This window comes from Hordeum vulgare, chromosome 3H, assembly GCF_904849725.1.
Source record: "Hordeum vulgare subsp. vulgare chromosome 3H, MorexV3_pseudomolecules_assembly, whole genome shotgun sequence".
NCBI lineage: Eukaryota > Viridiplantae > Streptophyta > Magnoliopsida > Poales > Poaceae > Hordeum > Hordeum vulgare.
The window spans coordinates 588568539-588588843 of NC_058520.1; the positions used below are offsets into that span (position 1 = coordinate 588568539).

The following is a 20305-nucleotide window of genomic DNA, read 5'->3' on the forward strand; positions in this document are numbered from 1 at the left end:
AACTCAAGTGGCATCATGTGCTCACGCATTTCATCAAACACCTCTTGTGCATAGGAAATAAAAAACAAATTAACACACACCTCCCACCTTGTGTGAGAAAAAAACAGAGAAGAGAGCGGGCAGGGGCATATATATAGGCTAATTTTTAGTCCCGATTGGAGTCACTAACCGGGACGCAAGGGCATCGCTCCTGCCGCGACACTTTTAGGCCTGGTTGGTGTCACCAACCGGGACAACCGGGACTAATATTAGCATTAGTCCAGGTTTGTAAAACGACCGGGAGTAATGCTCGATCAGTGCTAGGCTCAAAGCCCTGTTTTCTACTAGTGAATATAGGTTAGTTCACTTGGGAGTACAATTTAGACAACTGGAGAGCACATGTTAATTATTTCCGTTTAGGTGGACAATTTTCATCTCAAAATAAAGCTCGTCAATACCTATCAGCATGGTATCTACTTTGAAGCATCGCCACGTGGTGAGTGCAAACCGGAAATGATTTGTAATTTGAACACACACTCCACAAGTTATTTCATTTAGAAAATTGGATCTAGGAAAAAGAGGACAAACAAGCAGCTTCACATCCCACCCATGCGGGTGAGAACATGTACATCCGTTATGTTACCTTTATACTTCTTCTGTATCTAAATAATACTCCCTCCATATCATAATATATGACGTTTTACTAGCTCAATTTAAACTGCTAAAACGTCATATATTATGGTACAGAGGGAATAGCAGGTCTAGTTCTCTTTAACTATAATTATTCAGGTATAAAGAATATAAAAAATACCTCTTAACTAGCTGATTGTAGGCAACACGGTGCGAGAGCATATGATTGGTGGTTACTCTGGTGGAGTGTCAGTCGAGTCTAGCAATGTACTATAAAACCAAACCGCAGTGTAATTGAAGAGATAGAGTTTCAGCTATGGCTGCCGGCGGCAGGGACAATAGCTACTACTGCAAGAATCTGCTTAAGAGCAACAGCATGTACACGTACATCCTCAACACCACGGTGCTCCCCCGCGAGCCGGAGTGCATGCGCGACCTGCGGCTACTGACCGACAAGCACCCAGAGTAATATATGTGCTTAATAAATTATTACTGCCATCATATCGGACGGGTTAATTCAATGGTTGCTTCTCTCAGGGGCTTCATGCAGTCACCGCCGGACGAGGCGCAGCTTCTGGGGATGCTTATCAAGATATCGGGGGCCAGGAACACTATCGAGATCGGTGTGTTCACGGGCTACTCGCTCCTCGCTACTGCGCTGGCGCTGCCAGACGGCGGCAAGGTCGTGGCGATCGACGTCAACCGGGGCGACTTTGAGCTCGGCCTACCATTCATCGAGAAGGCTGGCATGGCACACAAGGTAGACTTCCGCGAGGGCGCCGGCCTCGACCGCCTAGATGAGCTCCTCGTTGCCTCAGTCGTGGAAGAAGAGGCGGGGTACGACTTTGCATTCGTGGACGCCGACAAGCCAAATTACATGCACTACCACGAGAAGCTGTTGCAGCTGGTGCGCGTCGGGGGCACCATTGTCTATGACAATACGCTCTGGGGTGGCACAGTAGCCGGGGCGATCGTGCCCACATTAGATGAGTCGATCACCGACTTCCTCAGGGAGTTCAACGCCAAGCTTGCCGCTGACCCGCGCGTAGAGGTCTGCCAGCTCGCCATTGGTGACGGCGTCACCATCTGCCGCCGCCTCATCTGATGGCACCGACCCTGACGGCCGCTGAGATCAACATGCGTCAATTTCAGAGACTACACATGATTTTATTCAGCTGGCTCTGATCAGCCTGAATTCCATGATGTGATTTCACCCGAATAATGCCCTTCACATTTTATAGTATATGATTACAAATAAATCAAGATTGTTTAGATTATTTACACTAGTAGAAAACAGGGCATTGAGCCAACCACATTGGACCCGGATTGGATATAAACCGGTTCTAAAGGGTCTGTCCGCTGGGCCCACTCCCTGCAGCAAATGGCCGCAAGGCCTTTAGGACCGGTTTGTAACACATGTTGATCTCAGCGGCCGTCAGGGACTTTGGACCGTTTGCTGCAGGGAGGGGGGGGCCAGTGGACAGACCTTTAGAACCGGTTTATATCACAAACCAATGCTAAAGGTTTTCTCATTTTTGCAGCAACTGCGGGCCCCCGCTGTCAGACCCTTTAGCACCGGTTTTGAACACAAACCGGTCCTAAAGCCCTCCCCTATATTCCACCCCCGAGCTCAGCTCAGCTCCATTTTTTCCAGCTCGAGCTCAACTCCATTTTTGCTCTCTCCTTCCTCTTGGGAGCTCTAATCCATCCCCATTTTTCTCCACCATTTGTCAAGATTGTTGGCATCCATCGGTCCTACGGTTAGCATCAACATTCCCTCTTCCGGCATTGCAAGTTTTGCTCGTTTTCTTGCTCATTTCATTTTTGTTGTGCTAGCTAGGTGTTTGATGAAATGCCTAAGCTAGAGAGAGTTCATCATTTGTTATGTATACATATGCAATTTGAGCTCAAATTTAATTATGATTTGTTGTTTTTTTTAGTGTCGCGCGCCTTGTCCCCTTCCTCACCGCCGTCGATCGCCCCGTCACCGACACAACCTTGGTGAGCCTATTGTTTTTATTTACCAAAACAAATTTTGATTTGTATGATTTACATATTTACTTGTATATAATTTTCTTATTGTGTAAGATTTTTTTTATATGTATAGCGCCATGGTTTTGATATCCGTCCCCGTTGGCCCTCGTCCAGTCTATGATTCGGATGTGGTATATTATCTTTTATAACTACATATTTTCATTTCCTGATTATATGACAATTAATTACGCCGACCAACTTGACATAGATATTTTTATCTAGGAGGTAGTGGAACCGGAAATGCCAATCGACCCTATTGTTGAGAAGTTACACTTAGTTGAACAAGAAAATGTTGGCCTGAAAGAAAGATTGAAAAAAACTGAAGAAAGGTTGGAAAAAACTGAAAGAGAGAAGATGACCTTGGAAAAGGTTCTTGCCGGTGTCGTCGATGATCACAAGAGCGATATGGACGCAATGCGCCTGAAGATTAGAAAGATTAGAAAATATGCAATTAGTAAAGAGGCTTGGTATCATTATGCCACCGGGTCAATTTTTACCTTTGTTGCGATTTTGATCGCATTTGTTGTTGTTTTTAAATGCATTAATTAGAGAGAGTTTTTATGGTTGGTTTCAGTGTGTATTTTTATGAGAACTATATATGTATGGTCACTACGCTACTTTGGTTTTAACGTGTGATGAACTTTTTGTATTAATTAATTAATTTAGTCATGATGATTTAGCATAATGGTTTTTGATAAATTTATATAATGCAGATGAACCGGCAATGGATGTACAGTGATCGACGTCGTCCCGAATTCCTTAATGGCATGCATAGTTTTCTCAATGTGGCTGAGAAAAACAGGCAGAATGGATTTATTTTTTGTCCATGTAAAAAATGCCAGAATAAGAGGAATTTCCCTAACTCAAGAACCATACACACCCACCTGTTGCAAGAAGGCTTCATGCCCAGTTATTTTTGTTGGACCAAGCACGGAGAAAGAGGGGTTGTAATGGAAGACAATGAAGAAGAAGAGGATAATGATAACTATCCTATGTTCGGTGAACACGGTGATACTGAAATGGGGGAAGACGAGCCTGAACTTGAGGACATTGTTGATGAGTCTGATGATGATCTTCGTCAGGTCATTCGTGAAGAACAGATAAACTGCGCAAGTGAAAACGATAGGTTGAAGTTGGAGCGCATGTTAGAAGATCACAAAAAATTGTTGTACCCAAATTGCGAAGATGGCCAGAAAAAGCTGGGCACCACCCTGGAATTGCTGCAATGAAAGGCAGAGAATGGAATATCTGACAAGGGATTTGAAAAGCTGCTGAAAATAATGAAGAAGATGCTTCCAAGAGATAACGTGCTGCCCTGCAGTACGTACGAAGCAAAGAAGGTTGTCTGCCCTCTAGGATTGGAAGTGCATAAGATACATGCATGCATCAATGACTGCATCCTCTACCGCGGTCAGCACGAGAATTTAAATGCCTGCCCGGTATGCGGTGCATTTCGGTATAAGATCAGGCGAGATGACCCTGGTGATGTTGAGGGCGACGATCGCCCCAGGAAGAGGGTTCCTGCCAAGGTGTTGTGGCATGCTCCTATAATACCACGGTTGAAACGTTTGTTCCGAAACAAAGAGCATGCTAAGTTGCTGCGATGTCACAAAGAAGACCGTAAGGAAGACGATATGCTGAGACAACCCGCTGATGGGTTGCAGTGGAGAAACATCGACGATAAGTACGAGGACTTTGCACGTGACGCAAGAAACTTAAGGTTTGGTCTAAGTACAGATGGCCTGAATCCGTTTGGGGAGCAGAGTAGCAGTCATAGCACCTGGCCCGTGACTCTATGTATCTATAACCTTCCTCCTTGGTTATGCATGAAGCGTAAGTTCATATTGATGCCAGTGCTTATTCCAGGCCCGTCGCAACCCGGCAACAACATTGATGTGTACCTGAGGCCACTGGTTGATGAACTTTTAGAGTTGTGGGCTGACGAAGGTGTACGTGTGTGGGACGAGTACAAACAGGAGGAATTTGACCTACGAGGGTTGCTGTTTGTAACCATCAATGATTGGCCCGCTCTTAGTAACATCTCAGGACAGTCAAACAAGGGATACAGCGCATGCACACACTGTTTAGGCGAGACTGAAAGTATACATATAGGCAAGAATGTGTACCCGGGGCATCGTCGATTTCTTCCAGACAGGCATCCCGTAAGAATGAAAGGAAAGCATTTCAAAGGCGAGGCAGATACACGGAGGAAGCCAACCCTCCCTAAAGGTACTGATATATATGACATGGTCAAAGATATAAAAGTAATCTTTGGTAAGGGTCCTGGCGCACAATCTGTTCCGAATGACGCCGACAACCACGTAGCCATGTGGAAGAAGAAATCTATATTCTGGGAACTACCCTATTGGAAATTCCTAGAGGTTCGCTCTGCGATCGACGTGATGCACGTGACGAAAAATATTTGCGTGAACCTGCTAAACTTATTGGGCGTGCATGGGAAGAAGTCGAGAGATACACCAAAAGCACGGCTGCACCACCAACGTATGCATGAACGAGACGACCTGATGAATCCAGAGAATTTCAAAGGTCCTGCCAGCTACGCTCTTACCAAGGAAGAGAAGGAGATCTTTTTCCAAGTCCTGAGCAGTATCAAGGTCCCGTCTGGCTACTCGTCGAATATAAAAGGAATACTAAACCTGGAAGAGAAAAAGTTCCAAAACCTAAAGTCTCATGACTGCCACGTGATCATGACCCAGTTACTTCCGATTGCATTGAGGGGGCTTCTGCCAGAAAACGTGCGAGTACCCATTGTGAAGCTATGTGCATTCCTCAACGCAATTTCTCAGAAGGCAATCGATCCAGCAACTCTACCAAGTTTACAGAAGGACGTGGTCCAATGTCTTGTCAGCTTTGAGTTGGTGTTCCCACCAACCTTCTTCAATATTATGACGCACCTCATAGTTCACCTAGTCCAAGAGATTTCCGTTCTCGGTCCTGTATTCTTACACAATATGTTCCCCTTTGAGAGGTTCATGGGAGTCTTGAAGAATTATGTTAAAAACCGTGCTAGGCCAGAAGGAAGCATGGTCAAGGGCTATGGAACAGAGGAGGTCATTGAGTTTTGTGTTGACTTTATTCCTGACATGAACCCGATCGGTGTTCCTCAGTCGCGCCATGAGGGAAGACTGCGTGGAAAAGGCACGCTAGGAAAGAAATCAACAACATGTATGGACGAGCAATCTTTCACTCAAGCACACTACACAGTTCTAGTTAATTCCAACTTGGCGGCTCCATATATCCAGGAACACAAGGATATTTTACGCTCGGAATACCCGGAGCAACCTGAAGATTTCATTGCTAAAGAACACGCGAAGACTTTCGGCGGTTGGTTGCAAAGACGTCTCATTAATGACAACATTGTTGAAGATGAGCTATACTTGTTGGCCAAGCAACCATCTTCGACTGTATTGACCTTTAAAGGGTACGAGATAAATGGTAACACATTTTACACGGCAGACCAAGATAAAAACTCTTGCCTTTGAGAACACCAACTCCCATTAGTAGTCTGGTAGCAGGAGGATAGATGTTGCCTCAGCTGTACTCGTTGCTCATGTTGTTCTGGGAGTAATCTATGCCTTTGAGAAGTTTGCCACTTATCTTCTGCTATATATTGCCATTTGTACGAAGATAATATTGTAATAAAAATATGGCTGCTTGCAGATCGACCCATGTGAACACTAGTACTTTGTTAATAAAATGAAAATAAGGTTGTATATGTATTATTTTTTTTACTGAACTCCATTGAATTCATGTTTGTCTTGTTTGGAGTAATCATGTGTTGTTTAACTTTCACTACGTACTAGAATCAAACAAACTCGAGTGTGTAATCATGTGTTCAGTAATAAAGTCTTGCCATTATTTCCGAGTTTCAAACAAACTCGACAGACCACATATCAAACTCGGCGAAATAGTCGCCGAGTTCCAAACTCGGTGCAAGACACTCGACTGGACGGCTCCCAGCAATCATTACTACTACCGAGTGCTTTCTATCACAAACTCAGTGAATATATAAACATTGTTTTCTGAGTTTTTGCTAGAAAAAACTCGGCGAACCACATCGTCGGACTTCACGTGGCGTTAACGGAATTGCCACGTGGCACAACTATTTGCGTAGCTTTACACAAGCAATCTCAACAAACCTCGATCAATATGAATAATCCACGTGCCAACAGTGGTGGAGCTAAACCCCAGGCCCGGGTCATTGTATAAAAAAGCTTTGTTGACTGTAGATTTTTTACACTATTTCACACTGTAGTTTACTGTAGCACTGAAGTAGGCCCGGGGCCTAGTGTTATTCTGGCTCCGCCCCTGCATGCCAGCACACATTGCCCAATGCAAAATATCTACCGAGTTGGTCCTTAAGCCGAACTACCACTAGTGGGGACAGGGCCTATAGTCCCGGTCCGTAAGGGGCTTTAGTCCCGGTTCACCAACCGGGACTAAAGAGGAGGGACTAAACGCCTAACCTTTAGTCCCGGCCCTATTCCAAGCCGGGACCAAAGATGCTCCACGTGGGCGCCTCGGAGGGAGTACCTTTAGTCCCGGTTCTACTTACGAACCGGGACTAAAGGATCCGTCTGTTTATTTTATTTGTTTGACCCGAAAAGGTATTTTTTTATTTTTTTTCAAATTTGATTTTTGAATATTTTTTATGTTTTATTCCAATTTTCAAATCTTTGAATTATTTGACAATTTAATCTCTAATCACCCATCCTCACTGCTCTAGCGTGGATCACTCATTTCAAATCGTCTAACTTCCCGGCCGATCACCCATCCTTTCACTGCTTCAGCCCGAGCACGCTTAACTTTCTGGTTCTATCGCCCCTAGTTGCCAAGTGTGCACTTGTTATTTTCCTGACAATAGTAAGCTATCAATCCTAAACAACTTGGGTCTTCATGTCATGTCACATGATTTAATTTTTTGAATTACAAACAATTATTAAAATAAACTTAATAAGTAACAATAATAGTGATTTTCAATGAAAACAACCTAATATTTTTAAATAAAATTATTTATCTTTTTTTTGGAAAAAACTTCTTTTCGAAATAACTTTTTTTTCCATTTGGAATTTTGAGCATGTGAGAAAACTTCACCGGGCAAGCCCGGGTGAAATCGAGTACCAATTTTTTTTAGTTATTTTTGTTATATTAATTTTTTTGGACATCGTATGCAAAAGTTATGGTCATTTATCTTTTTTCCTTTTTTTTGCAAAAACGGTCAAAATTCATATCTCAAAATTTCTATACCGACTAGACACTAAAACCTAACAACATCTCAAAGGATTTTATTTTTTGAAGATTTTATCATTTTTGTTTATTTTTTGAAGATTTTATCATTTTTGTTTATTTTCTACAAAACTCAAAGTATCAAGGTTTCAGACGAAAACCCATCTGCTACAAAGGCATTTTTTAAAAATTAATTGAACTGTAGATTTTTTTTGTGCATTAAATATGCACCATACTACAACATGTTAAAATCTACAGAAAGAACTAACTAAAAATAATAAAAACAACAACAATTAAATGACTAAAACAACTATATAAGAAAAACAATATTTCTTTAATTAAAATCCTAATTTAAATTATTCTAAAAATAACCAAATAAATCTTACTGTGACAACAATCTAACACATGACTGGGAGCAAAAAGAATTAAATTAAAAACTATTTGTAAACTCAAGTTATTCAAAAACTGGGTTTGAAGCAAATTTAAACAAATTCAAATTTAAACCATTCAAATTTGAGAACTAATGGCATAAACAGAAACTAGACAAAATTTTGAATCTAATGCAAAAAGAATCAAACAAAAACATCAAATATCCTAAAAGATGTAAGCAATTTAAAACAGAAACTACAAACAAGAATTTAAAAACAGAAAAAAAAAATTGAACACCTTTAGTCCCGGTTCGTGTCACGAACCGGGACTAAAGGTCTACCCTTTAGTCCCGGTTCACGACACGAACCGGGACTAAATTTCGAGTAAATAAATAACTTGTTATCAAACGGTATGGCAAAATAGTTAACGAGTATTCCTAAAAATCAAAGGATCCACATACAAAAAAATTTCATCGAGATCCTCTCCTCAAAATTTATGTCAAAATCCTTCAAATCAAATACTCCCTCCGTTCACAAATAAGTGTACATATAGATTTGTATTTAGTCAAACTTTTTAAAATTTGACCAACTTTATAGAAAATAGTAACAACATATATGGCATGAAAATAATATATTTAGAGACTTCATGTAAAGACAAATCTATTGATACTTATTTGATGTCATAAATGCTAGCACTTTTCTCAATAAAGTTAGTAAAAGTTCAACTAGTTTGACTGACAGAAAAGGAAAAAATACAGTTTTTACCGGACGGAGGGAGTATGAGGGTGCTTGGATTCAAGGGACTAAAACTAGTCTCTTTAAGAGGCTAAAGTTTCAATCACCCCTGACTAAAGAGAGGCTAAAACTAGTCTTAAGGCTAAAATCTTTTAGTCAGGGGTACCCTTACTAGAATGTGCATTAGTCCTCTCTCTCCTCATTTAACACCTGAAGCAAGTTCTGGATTGGAGGGTTTGGAGGATAATAAATGCTCATTAACTTGATTTTAGTCTCTTTAATATTTGGATCCAAGCATGGATGAGGCTAGCAAGTTTTAGTCTCATTACTTTTAGTCATGAGACTAAAATGTATCCAAGCACCCTCTATGTCCTTAAAGTGAAGACTTGTCCATACTACGCGGGCCTCATCAATGTTACTGTTGTTGTTGGTGCCTTGAGGACGGCGAGCTTTCAAACACTTGAATGTCGTTTGGATCATTGGTTACAATAAACTATTGTAGAGATCCACATGGACCATTTATAATCATCAAGCAAGCAACCAGGCAGGTGCCATCCTTGACTTCATGGCCAGCGGAACATCGGGGGCTATATATGCTCGGAGCACAGACACACGTTTCTCAATGATTCCACCACTAATCTCACATCAAATAGAGCTATGTACTTACCTCAAAAAAGGAAAAAAATACTGTCTATGTGTGTATATGTAGGATTGCAAGGTATTGGGAATGAGTACAGGTCAGCATCACAAGGCATCGACTCCAGCATCGTGTACTCCTCCTCTGTCCATTCAGGATCTGCCTAGCACAAGAAAAACACATCCTATTGCCTGCAGCTTCATGCTAGCTACTAGTACCGCCTCCATTGATCTCTACTACATGTATGCAATGCAATGTTGGGTATTTCAGCTGCGTAAGAATAAGATTAGTTTCAGTTTCGTCAGTAGTTACAGCAGCGTTTACTCCTTCAGAGAGCTGCCCTAGTTTTTCGTTCTAGTCAGGTTTAGTTTTTCCCTTCGTCAGCGCATGAGGGCACGATCTGTGTGCTCCTTGCGATCAGAGAGGCGGCACGACCCAACCCGTGGGATGGCGCGGGGCACGACTGGGTTGTTGCGAGCTTCGCGGAAACGTCTGTTTTGCTTACTGAATAAGAGGATTAGAAGAACCGAAAAGCAGCAAGCTGTTCGCTGGAGAAAACCACTGTCTCTGTGTCTTGGTTTGCTCGTCGTTTTCAGAGAGAGAGAGAGAGAGGCAATCCGGTGATCACCTTGGGCTACATTTGGCATCAGAGCCGGGTTGAAGGACCATGTCGACCGGCGGCGCTGGCTCGAACACCCGGCAGGGCTCGGTGACCCCTCCACGCGTGAGGGCACCATCTCCGGCCCGGGGTAGAAGCAGGAACCGGCGCGGCGGAGGCGAGGTGGTAGTGCACCAGCAAGTGATCCGGGAGACGAGCTCGGCGGGTCACTACCCGACGCTGACGCGCACGAACTACGCAGAGTGAGCTCTGCTCATGAAGGTAAACCTGCAAGCCAAGGGATGGTGGAGCGCGGTCGATACCGGGGACGTGTCATTCCGGGATGAGCGCAGGGCCATGGCTGCGATCCTGCGAGCTCTTCCCCCGGACATGGTGAGTCCGATTGGCGCTAAGGAGACCGCCAAGGAGGCATGGGAGGCCATCGCGCAACAGCGGATGGGCGCCTCCCATGTGCGCGAGGCGAACGCGCAGCGGCTCCGGCGTGAGTTCGAGGGGATCGCGTTCCGCTCCGGGGAGACGATCGACGACTTCTCGATGCACATCTCCACCCTCGCCGCGAACCTGCGCTCCCTCGGCGACAATTTTTCCGACTCCAGGATCGTCGCCAAGTTCCTGCGTGTCGTTCCTCCAGAATACGCGCAGGTGGCCATCGCAATCGAGACCCTCCTCGATTTAAGTACCCTGTCACTCGATGAGGTCACAAGTCGACTACGAGTTGTGCAGGACCGCATCGCCGACAACGCCTCCGAGCAGCACTCCGACGGCCGTCTACTTCTCACAGAGGAGGACTGGGACGCGCGAAAGCACCTCGCCCAGGGGGACGGGGGATCGTCCTCCGGAGGGCGTGGCAACCACCGACGAGGTGGCGGGCGCGGAGGCGGTTGGCGCCGCGGCGGAGGCCGTGGCGGCCCGCAGGGTGGTCGCGGGGCTGGCTACATCGACAAAAGCGGTGGCGACAAGGATACCTGTCGCTACTGCGGCTACAAAGGCCATTGGGCACAAGACTGCAGGAAGAAGAAGCGCGAAGAAGCACATCTCGCGCAGGCCGACGTGGACGCGGATCCAGCGTTCCTCCTGATGGAGATGGTGGAGCCCGACGCGACGGCGGAGACCGTGGACGCGCGCGGGCTCTGGCCAGGGGGAGTCGAGCTCCTTGCTCCCTGTCTTTCTCAACGAACAACAAGCGGAGATCGTCCCCGGCGCCGTCGACGCGCCGCGGGAGACCACTTGGTTCCTAGACACGGGAGCCTCGAACCACATGACGGGGGACCGCGACGCCTTTGCTCAGCTCGACGAGAGCATCACCGGCACCGTGCGTTTCGGCGATGGCTCGGTGGTGAAGATACAGGGCGGGACACGATCGCGTTCACGGTGGACGGAGGCGTGCAGCACGCCCTCACCGACGCCTACTTCATCCCTAAGCTGAAGAGCAGCGTGGTCAGCCTCGGCCAGCTGGACGAGCTCGGCTGCGACATAAGACTGTCTGGCGGTAGCATGGTCATCTTCGACCCTCGACAGAAGCTGCTCGTCAAGGTACACCGCGCGCCAAATCGCCCCTACAAGCTAGATATGACCCCACTTCATCGCGCATGCCTGTCAATGCGCCACGAGGGAGAGGCATGGAGGTGGCACGGACGGCTCTGTCACCTGCACTTTGAGGCGATCCAGCGGATGGCGCGGGGCGGCCTCGTACGCGGGCTACCACCTCTCGAGCACACAGGCGAGCTTTGCGTGGCCTGCCTCGCCGGCAAGCAGCGACGCACCCCGTTTTCACAGAAGGCCAAGTTCCGGGCGGAGGAGCCGCTGGAACTGGTTCAAGCGGCCGGCGACACTTCCTCGTGCTGGTCGATGAGTGCAACCGCTATATGTGGCTGGTCCTCCTCAGCTCCAAGGACGAAGCAGCAACCGCCCTGAAGCGTTTCCAAGCAGGCGCCGAGGTTGAGGCGGGACGCAAACTGTAGAAACTTCGCATTGACAGCGGGGGGGGGGGGGGTGTTCACATCGAACGCCCTTGCCGCACACTTCGCAGACCATGGCGTCTAGCGCCACCTGACGGCTCCATATACACCACAACAGAACGACATTGTGGAGCGCCGAAACCAAACCGTGGTGGCAATGGCGAGAAGCATGATGAAAGCTAAGAACATGCCCTCGTACTTCTGGGGGAGGCGGTGACCACGGCGGTGTTCGTGCTCAACCGTCGCTTCACCCGCAACGTCGAAGGCAAGACCCCGTTTGAGGCCTGGTTTGGCAGGAAGCCAGACCTTCACTTCCTCCGCGTGTTTGGCTGCATCGCCCATGTCAAGTCTGCATGACCCCTTCTGAAAAAGTTAGAAGACCGCAACATCCCCATGGTCTTCATTGGGTACGAACAAGGGAGCAAGGCATACCGGGTCTATGATCCGGCAACGAAGCGTGTCCACGTGAGCCGTGACATCGTCTTCGATGAGGAGGCAAGCTGGGACTGGAACAAGGAGGGGGACGATGCGTCAGCAGCTCCGTTCCTGGTCGAGTACTCAGTACCCACGATGATCGAGGAAGAAGCACATCCAGAGGAACCACCTCTGGTGGACACAGAAACGAGCGCGGGTGGCACACCCCGCCAGGAGACGCCGCCACTGGCCTCCAACGACGAGGCTACATCGGACACGACAGGTGGGACCCCTAGGACCCCTTTGCATGCGGGCATGGCGAGGGGGGCCGGTGGGACTCCTCCAGGCACCGGCGGCAACGCTGTGTTTGTGTCACCACCAATACAACACTCTAGAGACCTCGATCACGATGACGACCACGATGCCCCGCATCGATATCGCATGGTGGATGAGCTCCTCGGCACACGCGAGGGGGCACCGCTGCAACCAGACGAAGATCACGGGGAGGAGGTACTACACCTGATGGCCAGCGAGGAGCCCAGCAGCTTCGCCGAGGCGGCGCCACATGAAGAATGGCGGCGCCCCATGCTCGATGAACTCCAGGCGATCAGCGAGAACGACACCTGGGATCTGATGGATCTCCCACCAGGACAGAAACCCATAGGCTTGAAATGGGTGTTCAAGCTAAAGAAGGATGCTGCCGGCGCCATCGTCAAGTATAAAGCAAGATTGGTGGCAAAGGGGTACGTCCAACGCGTCGGCGTGGATTTTGAAGAAGTCTACGCGCCGGTGTCGCGCCTGGAATCGGTGAGGATGCTCCTGGCCATCGCTGCACACCGAGGTGTTGGGGAACGTAGCATAAATTCAAAAAAATTCCTACGCATATTTAGATCTTCCAATGGAGAGACCAGCAACGAGAGAGGGGTGAGTGCATCTTCATACCTTTGAAGATCGCTAAGCAGAAGCGTTACTAGAACGCGGTTGATGGAGTTGTTCTCGCAGCGATTCAGGTCGCGGTGTGATTCTGATCTAGTGCCGAACTACGACACCTCCGCGTTCATCGTGTCTCCATGAAGTCGTCATGCCAACTACTACTATCACTACTACTATAGCTAACCGTTAGCAATGAAGTAAAAGTAGTAAGCACATGGCGTTGCATCTCATACAATAAATTAAGACAACTCCTATGGCTCCTGCAGGTTATCATACTCATCGACATGCAAGTCGTGAAACCTATTACAATAACATGATCATCTCATACATCATACATGCAACATCACAACTTTGGCCATATCACATCACATGTCAAACCCTGCAAAAACAAGTTAGACGTCCTCTAATTGTTTTGCAAGTTTTACGTGGCTGATTTGGGCTTCTAGCAAGAACGCTTCCTTACCTACGTGACAGCCACAACGATGATATGCCAAAGCTATTTACCCTTCATAAGGACCCTTTTCATCAAATCCAATCTCACTAGAGAAGGAGAGACAGACACCCGTTAGCCACCTTTATGCACGGTGTGCATGTCTGTCGGTGGAACCAGTCTCACGTAAGCGTACGTGTAAAGTCGGTCCGGGCCGCTTCATCCCACAATACCGCCGGAAAGGAATAAGACTAGTAGCGGCAAGTAATTGACAAATCATCGCCCACAACCTTTTGTGTTCTACTCGTGCATAGAATCTACGCATAGAAAACTTGGCTCTAATACCACTGTTGGGGAACGTAGCATAAATTCAAAAAATTTCCTACGCATATTCAGATCTTCCTATGGAGAGACTAGCAACGGGAGAGGGGTGAGTGCATCTTCATACCTTTGAAGATCGCTAAGCGGAAGCGTTACTAGAACGCGGTTGATGGAGTCGTACTCGCAGCGATTCTGGTCGCGGTGTGATTCCGATCTAGTGCCGAACTACGGCACCTCCGCGTTCAACACACGTGCAGCCCGGTGACGTCTCCCGCACCTTGATCCAGCAAAGAGGAGGGAGAGGTTGGGGAAGAACTCCAGCAGCAGGAAGGCGTGGTGTCGGTGGAGAGACGAGGTCTCCCGGCAGGGCTTCGCCAAGCACCGGCAGAGAGGAGGAGGAAGAAGGGCAGGGCTGCGCCGAGAGAGAGGAAAAAACGTGTGCCAAACAGCCCCGAAACCTCAACTATATATAGGGGAAGAGGGAGGGGCGCAACCCTTAGGGTTTCCACCCCCAAGGGGTGCGGCAGCCCCATCTGCGCCAGGAGGTGGCGGCCAGGAGGGGAGGACGGGTGGTGCGCACCCCTGGTGGGCCTTAGGCCCACCTGGCTTAGGGTCTGCCCCCCTTTCCCTCTCCCCTGCGCATTGGGCTGAGTGGGGAGGCACACCAGCCCACCTAGGGGCTGGTTCCCTCCCCCACTTGGCCCATCTTACCTCCCGGGGTCGTTGCCCCCCTTTGGTGGACCCCTGGGGCCACCTCCGCTGGTCCTGGTGGTACCGGTACGTTACCGGTGATGCCCGAAACACTTTCGGTGTCCGAAACCATCCGTCCTATATATCAATCTTTACCTCCGGACCATTCCGGAGCTCCTCGTGACGTCCGGGATCTCATCCGGGACTCCGAACAACTCTTGGTAACCTCATATAACAATTCCCTATAACCCTAGCGTCATCGAACCTTAAGTGTGTAGACCCTACGGGTTTGGGAGATAGGCAGACATGACCGAGACACCTCTCCGGCCAATAACCATCAGCGGGGTCTGGATACCCATGGTGGCTCCCACTTGCTCCACGATGATCTCATTGGATGAACCAAGATGTCAAGGATTCAATCAATCCCGTATACGATTCCCTTTGTGTGTCGGTATAGAACTTTCCCGAGATTCGATCGTCGGTATACCTATACCTTGTTCAATCTCGTTACCGGTAAGTCTCTTTACTCGTTCCGTAGCACGTCATCATGTGACTAACTCCTTAGTCACATTGATCTCATGATGATGTTCTACCGAGTGGGCCCAGAGATACCTCTCCGTCACATGGAGTGACAAATCCCGATCTCGATTCATACCAACCCAACAGACACTTTCAGAGATACCCGTAGTGCACCTTTATAGTCACCCAGTTATGTTGTGACGTTTGATACACCCAAAGCACTCCTACGGTATCCGGGAGTTACACAATCTCACGGTCGAAGGAAAAGACACATGACATTAGAAAAGCTTTAGCATACGAACAATACGATCTAGTGCTATGCTTAGGATTGGGTCTTGTCCATCACATCATTATCCCAATGATGTGATCCCGTTATCAATGACATCTAATGCCCATGACCAGGAAACCATGATCATCTATTGACTAAGGAGCTAGCCAACTAGAGGCTTGCTAGGGACACATTGTGATCTATTCAGTCACACATGTATTACTATTTCCTGTTAATACAATTATAGCATGAACAATAGACGATTATCATGAACAAGGAAATATGATAATAACCATTTTACTATTGCCTCTAGGGCATATTTCCAACAGTCTCGCACTTGCACTAGAGTCAATAATCTAGTTACATTGTGATGTATCGAACACCCATAGCATTATGGTGTTGATCATGTTTTACTCGTGGAAGAGGTTTAGTCAACGGGTCTGCAATATTCAGATCCGTGTGTACTTTACAAATATCTATTACTCCACTCTGGACATGGTCCTGGATGGAGTTGTAGCGGCGTTTGATGTGCTTCGTCTTCCGGTGAAACCTGGGCTCCTTGGCTATGGCAATGGCCCCAGTGTTATCACAGAAGAGTGTCATTGGACCCGACGCGCTTGGAACCACTCCAAGGTCGGTGATGAGCTCCGTCATCCAAATTCCTTCATGAGCCGCTTCTGAAGCAGCTATGTACTCCGCTTCACATGTAGATGCTGCCACGACTTCTTGCTTGCTGCTGCACCAGCTCACTGCCCCACCATTCAAAACATATATGTATCCGGTCTCTGAATTAGAGTCATCCGGATCTGTGTCGAAGCTGGCGTCGGCGTAACCCTTTACGACGAGCTCTTCGTCACCTCCATAAACGAGAAACATTTCCTTAGTCCTTTCCAGGTACTTAAGGATATTCTTGACCGCTGTCTAGTGTTCCAAACTGGGATCACTTTGGTACCTCCCTACCAAACTTATGGCAAGGTTTATATCAGGTCTGGTACACAGCATGGCATACATTAGATAGCCTACGGCTGAAGCGTAGGGGACAAAACTCATCTTCTCTCTATCTGCTGCCGTGGTCGGCGACTATCTTACTCAATCTCATACCTTGCAAAACTGGCAAGAACCCTTTCTTTGAGTTCTCCATATTGAACTTCTTCAATATCTTGTCAAGGTATGTACTTTGCGAAAGACCTATGAGGCGTCTCGATCTATCTCTATAGAACTTGATGCCTAATATGTATGCAGCTTCTCCAAGGTCCTTCATTGGAAAACTCTTGTTCAACTAGGCCTTTATGCTCTCCAACATTTTTGTATTGTTCCCCATCAATAATATGTCATCCACATATAGTATCAGGGAGCTCCCAGTCACTTTCTTGTACAGACATGCTTCTACGTAAACCTGTATGAACCCAAATGCTTTAATCACCTCATTAAAGCGAATGTTCCAACTCCGAGATGCTTGCACCAGCCCATAGATGGAGCGCTGGAGCTTGCACACCTTGTTAGCACCCTTAGGGTCGACAAAACCTTCTGGTTGCATCATATACAACTCTTCCTTAAGGTTCCCGTTAAGGAACGCTGTTTTGACGTCCATTTGCCAAATTTCATAATCATCAAAGGCGGCAATCGCTAACATGATTCAGACTAATTTCAGCTTCGCTACGGGAGAGAAAGACTCTTCGTAGTCAACTCCTTGAATTTGTCGAAAACCCTTTGCGACAAGTCGAGCTTTGTAAACGGTTACATTACCGTCTGCATCAGTCTTCTTCTTGAAGATCCATTTATTTGCTATGGCTCGCCGGTCATCGGGCAAGTCCACCAAAGTCCATACTTTGTTCTCATACATGGATCCTATCTCAGATTTCATAGTTGCAAGCCATTTGTTGGAATCCGGGCCCGCCATCGCTTCTTCATAGTTCGAAGGTTCACCGTTGTCTAACAACATGATTTCCATCACAGGGTTGCCGTACCACTCTGGTGCGGAGCGTGCCCTCGTGGACCTTCGCGGTTCAGTAGTAACTTGATCTGAAGCTTCATGATCATTATCATTAACTTCCTCTTCAGTTGGTGCAGGCGCCACAGGAACAACTTCCCGCGCTGCGCTACTATCCTGTTCGAGAGGGGGTGTAATTACCTCATCAAGTTCTACCTTCCTCCCACTTACTTCTTTCGAGAGAAACTCTTTCTCTAGAAAGGATCCGTTCTTGGCAACAAAGGTTTTACCTTCGGATCTAAGATAGAAGGTATACCCAATAGTTTCCTTAGGGTATCCTATGAATACGCATTTCTCCGCTTTGGGTTCGAGCTTTTCTGGTTGAAGTTTCTTCACATAAGCATCGCAGCCCCAAACTTTAAGAAACGATAACTTAGGTTTCTTGCCAAACCATAGTTCATACGGTGCCGTCTCAACGGACTTAGACGGTGCCCTATTGAAAGTGAATGCTGCAGTTTCTAATGCGTATCCCCAAAATGATAGCGGTAAGTCGGTAAGAGACATCATAGATCGTACCATATCTTATAAAGTGCGATTACGACGTTCAGACACTCTGTTGCGTTGCGGTGTGCCAGGCGACGTCAGTTGTGAAACGATTCCACACTTCCTTAGGTGTGTGCCAAACTCGTGACTCAAATATTCTCCTCCACGATCAGATCGTAGACACTTAATTTTTCTGTCACGTTGATTCTCGACCTCACTCTGAAATTCCTTGAACTTTTCAAATGTCTTGGATTTGTGCTTCATCAAGTAGATATACCCATACCTACTCAAATCATCGCTGAGAGTGAGAACATAACGATAGCCACCGCGAGCTTCAACGTTCATTGGACCACACACATCAGTATGTATTATTTCCAATAAGTCGGTTGCTCTCTCCATTATTCCTAAGAATGGAGTCTTAGTCATCTTGCCCATGAGGCACGGTTCACATGTGTCAAATGATTCAAAGTCAAGAGACTCTAATAGTCCATCAGTATGGAGCTTCTTCATGCGCTTAACGCCGATATGACCAAGGCGGCAGTGCCACAAGTATGTGGGACTATCATTATCAACTTTACATCTTTTGGTACTCACACTATGAATATGCGTAACATCACGATCGAGATTCATCAAGAATAGACCATTCACCAGCGGAGCATGACCATAAAACATATCACTCATATAAATAGAACAACCATTATTCTCTGACTTAAATGAGTAGACGTCTCTCATTAAGCAAGATCCTGATACAATGTTCATGCTTAAAGCTGGTACTAAATAACAATTATTAAGGTTTAAAACTAATCCCGACGATAGATGTAGAGGTAACGGGCCGACGACGATCACATCGACCTTGGAGCCATTCCCGACGCGCATCGTCACCTCGTCTTTTGCCAGTCTCCCCTTATTCTGCAGTTCCTGCTTTGAGTTGCAAATGTGAGCAACAGCACCGGTATCAAATACCCAGGAGCTACTACGAGCGCTGGTAAGGTACACATCAATAACATGTATATCACATATACCTTTAACGTTGCCGGCCTTCTTGTCCATTAAGTATTTGGGGCAGTTCCGCTTCCATTGACCCTTTCCCTTGCAATAGAAGCACTCAGTCTCAGGCTAGGGTGCATTCTTTTTCTTCTTCCCGGCATCTGGCTTACCGGGCGCGGCAACAGCTTTGCTGCCTTTCTTGAAGTTCTTCTTACCCTTGCCCTTTCTTGATGCTCTTTCTTGATTTCTACTTCTGCAGACTTGAGCATCGGGTACAACTCGGGAATGGTTTCTCCATCCCTTGCATGTTCTAGTTACGCACAAAGCCTTTGTAGCTTGGTGGGAGAGACTGGAGGATTCTGTCAATTATAACATCATCCGGAAGTTCGACTCCAAGTGAAGTCAGACGACCGTGTAACCCAGACATTTTGAGTATGTGCTCACTGACAGAACTGTTCTCCTCCATCTTATAGCTAAAGAACTTGTCGGAGACTTCATATCTCTCGACACGGGCATGAGCTTGAAAAACTAGCTTCAGCTCTTGGAACATCTCATATGCACCGTGTTGCTCAAAACGCCTTTGGATCCCCATTTCTAAACTGTATAACATGCCACACCTAACCAGAGAGTAGTCATCACTCCGCGTTTGCCAGACGTTCAGAATGTCTTGGGCTGCTGCGGGAGCGGGAGGGTCACCTAGCGGCGCATCAAGGACATAAGCCTTTTTAGCTGCTTCAAGGATGAGCTTCAAGTTGCGAACCCAATCCGCATAGTTGCTACCATCATCTTTCAGCTTGTTTTTCTCTAGGAATGCGTTGAAATTGAGGTTGATGTTGGCCATCTACAATATTTATAAAGACAACTTTTAGACTAAGTTCATGACAATTAAGTTCATTTAATCAAATTAAGTATGAACTCCCACTTAAATCGACATCCCTCTAGTCATCTAAGTGATACATGATCCATGTTGACTAACCCGTGTCCGATCATCATGTGAGACGGACTAGTCACCATGGTGAGCAACTTCATGTTGATCGTATTCAACCATACGACTCATGTTCGA

At 46.8% G+C, this 20305-nt stretch overlaps 1 protein-coding gene across 1 annotated transcript; it reads left to right on the plus strand.

The window, feature by feature from the left end:
• The first annotated feature begins 919 nt into the window (after nucleotides 1-919).
• Nucleotides 920-1884, plus strand: LOC123440860 (tricin synthase 1-like). Its single transcript, XM_045117403.1, has 2 exons — nucleotides 920-1074; nucleotides 1147-1884. Exons 1-2 carry the CDS (start codon nucleotides 926-928, stop codon nucleotides 1712-1714), a joined length of 717 nt encoding a protein of 238 aa, XP_044973338.1. The 5' UTR covers nucleotides 920-925; the 3' UTR covers nucleotides 1715-1884.
• Nucleotides 1885-20305: the final 18421 nt, after the last annotated feature.

Excerpts from the sequence above, each read along its gene's own strand:
- LOC123440860 (XM_045117403.1), top strand. The coding sequence starts at position 926 with ATGGCTGCCGGCGGCAGGGACAATAGCTACTACTGCAAGAATCTGCTT. Across the intron at positions 1,075-1,146 it reads CTGACCGACAAGCACCCAGA|GGGCTTCATGCAGTCACCGC; the intron begins GTAATATATGTG and ends TGCTTCTCTCAG.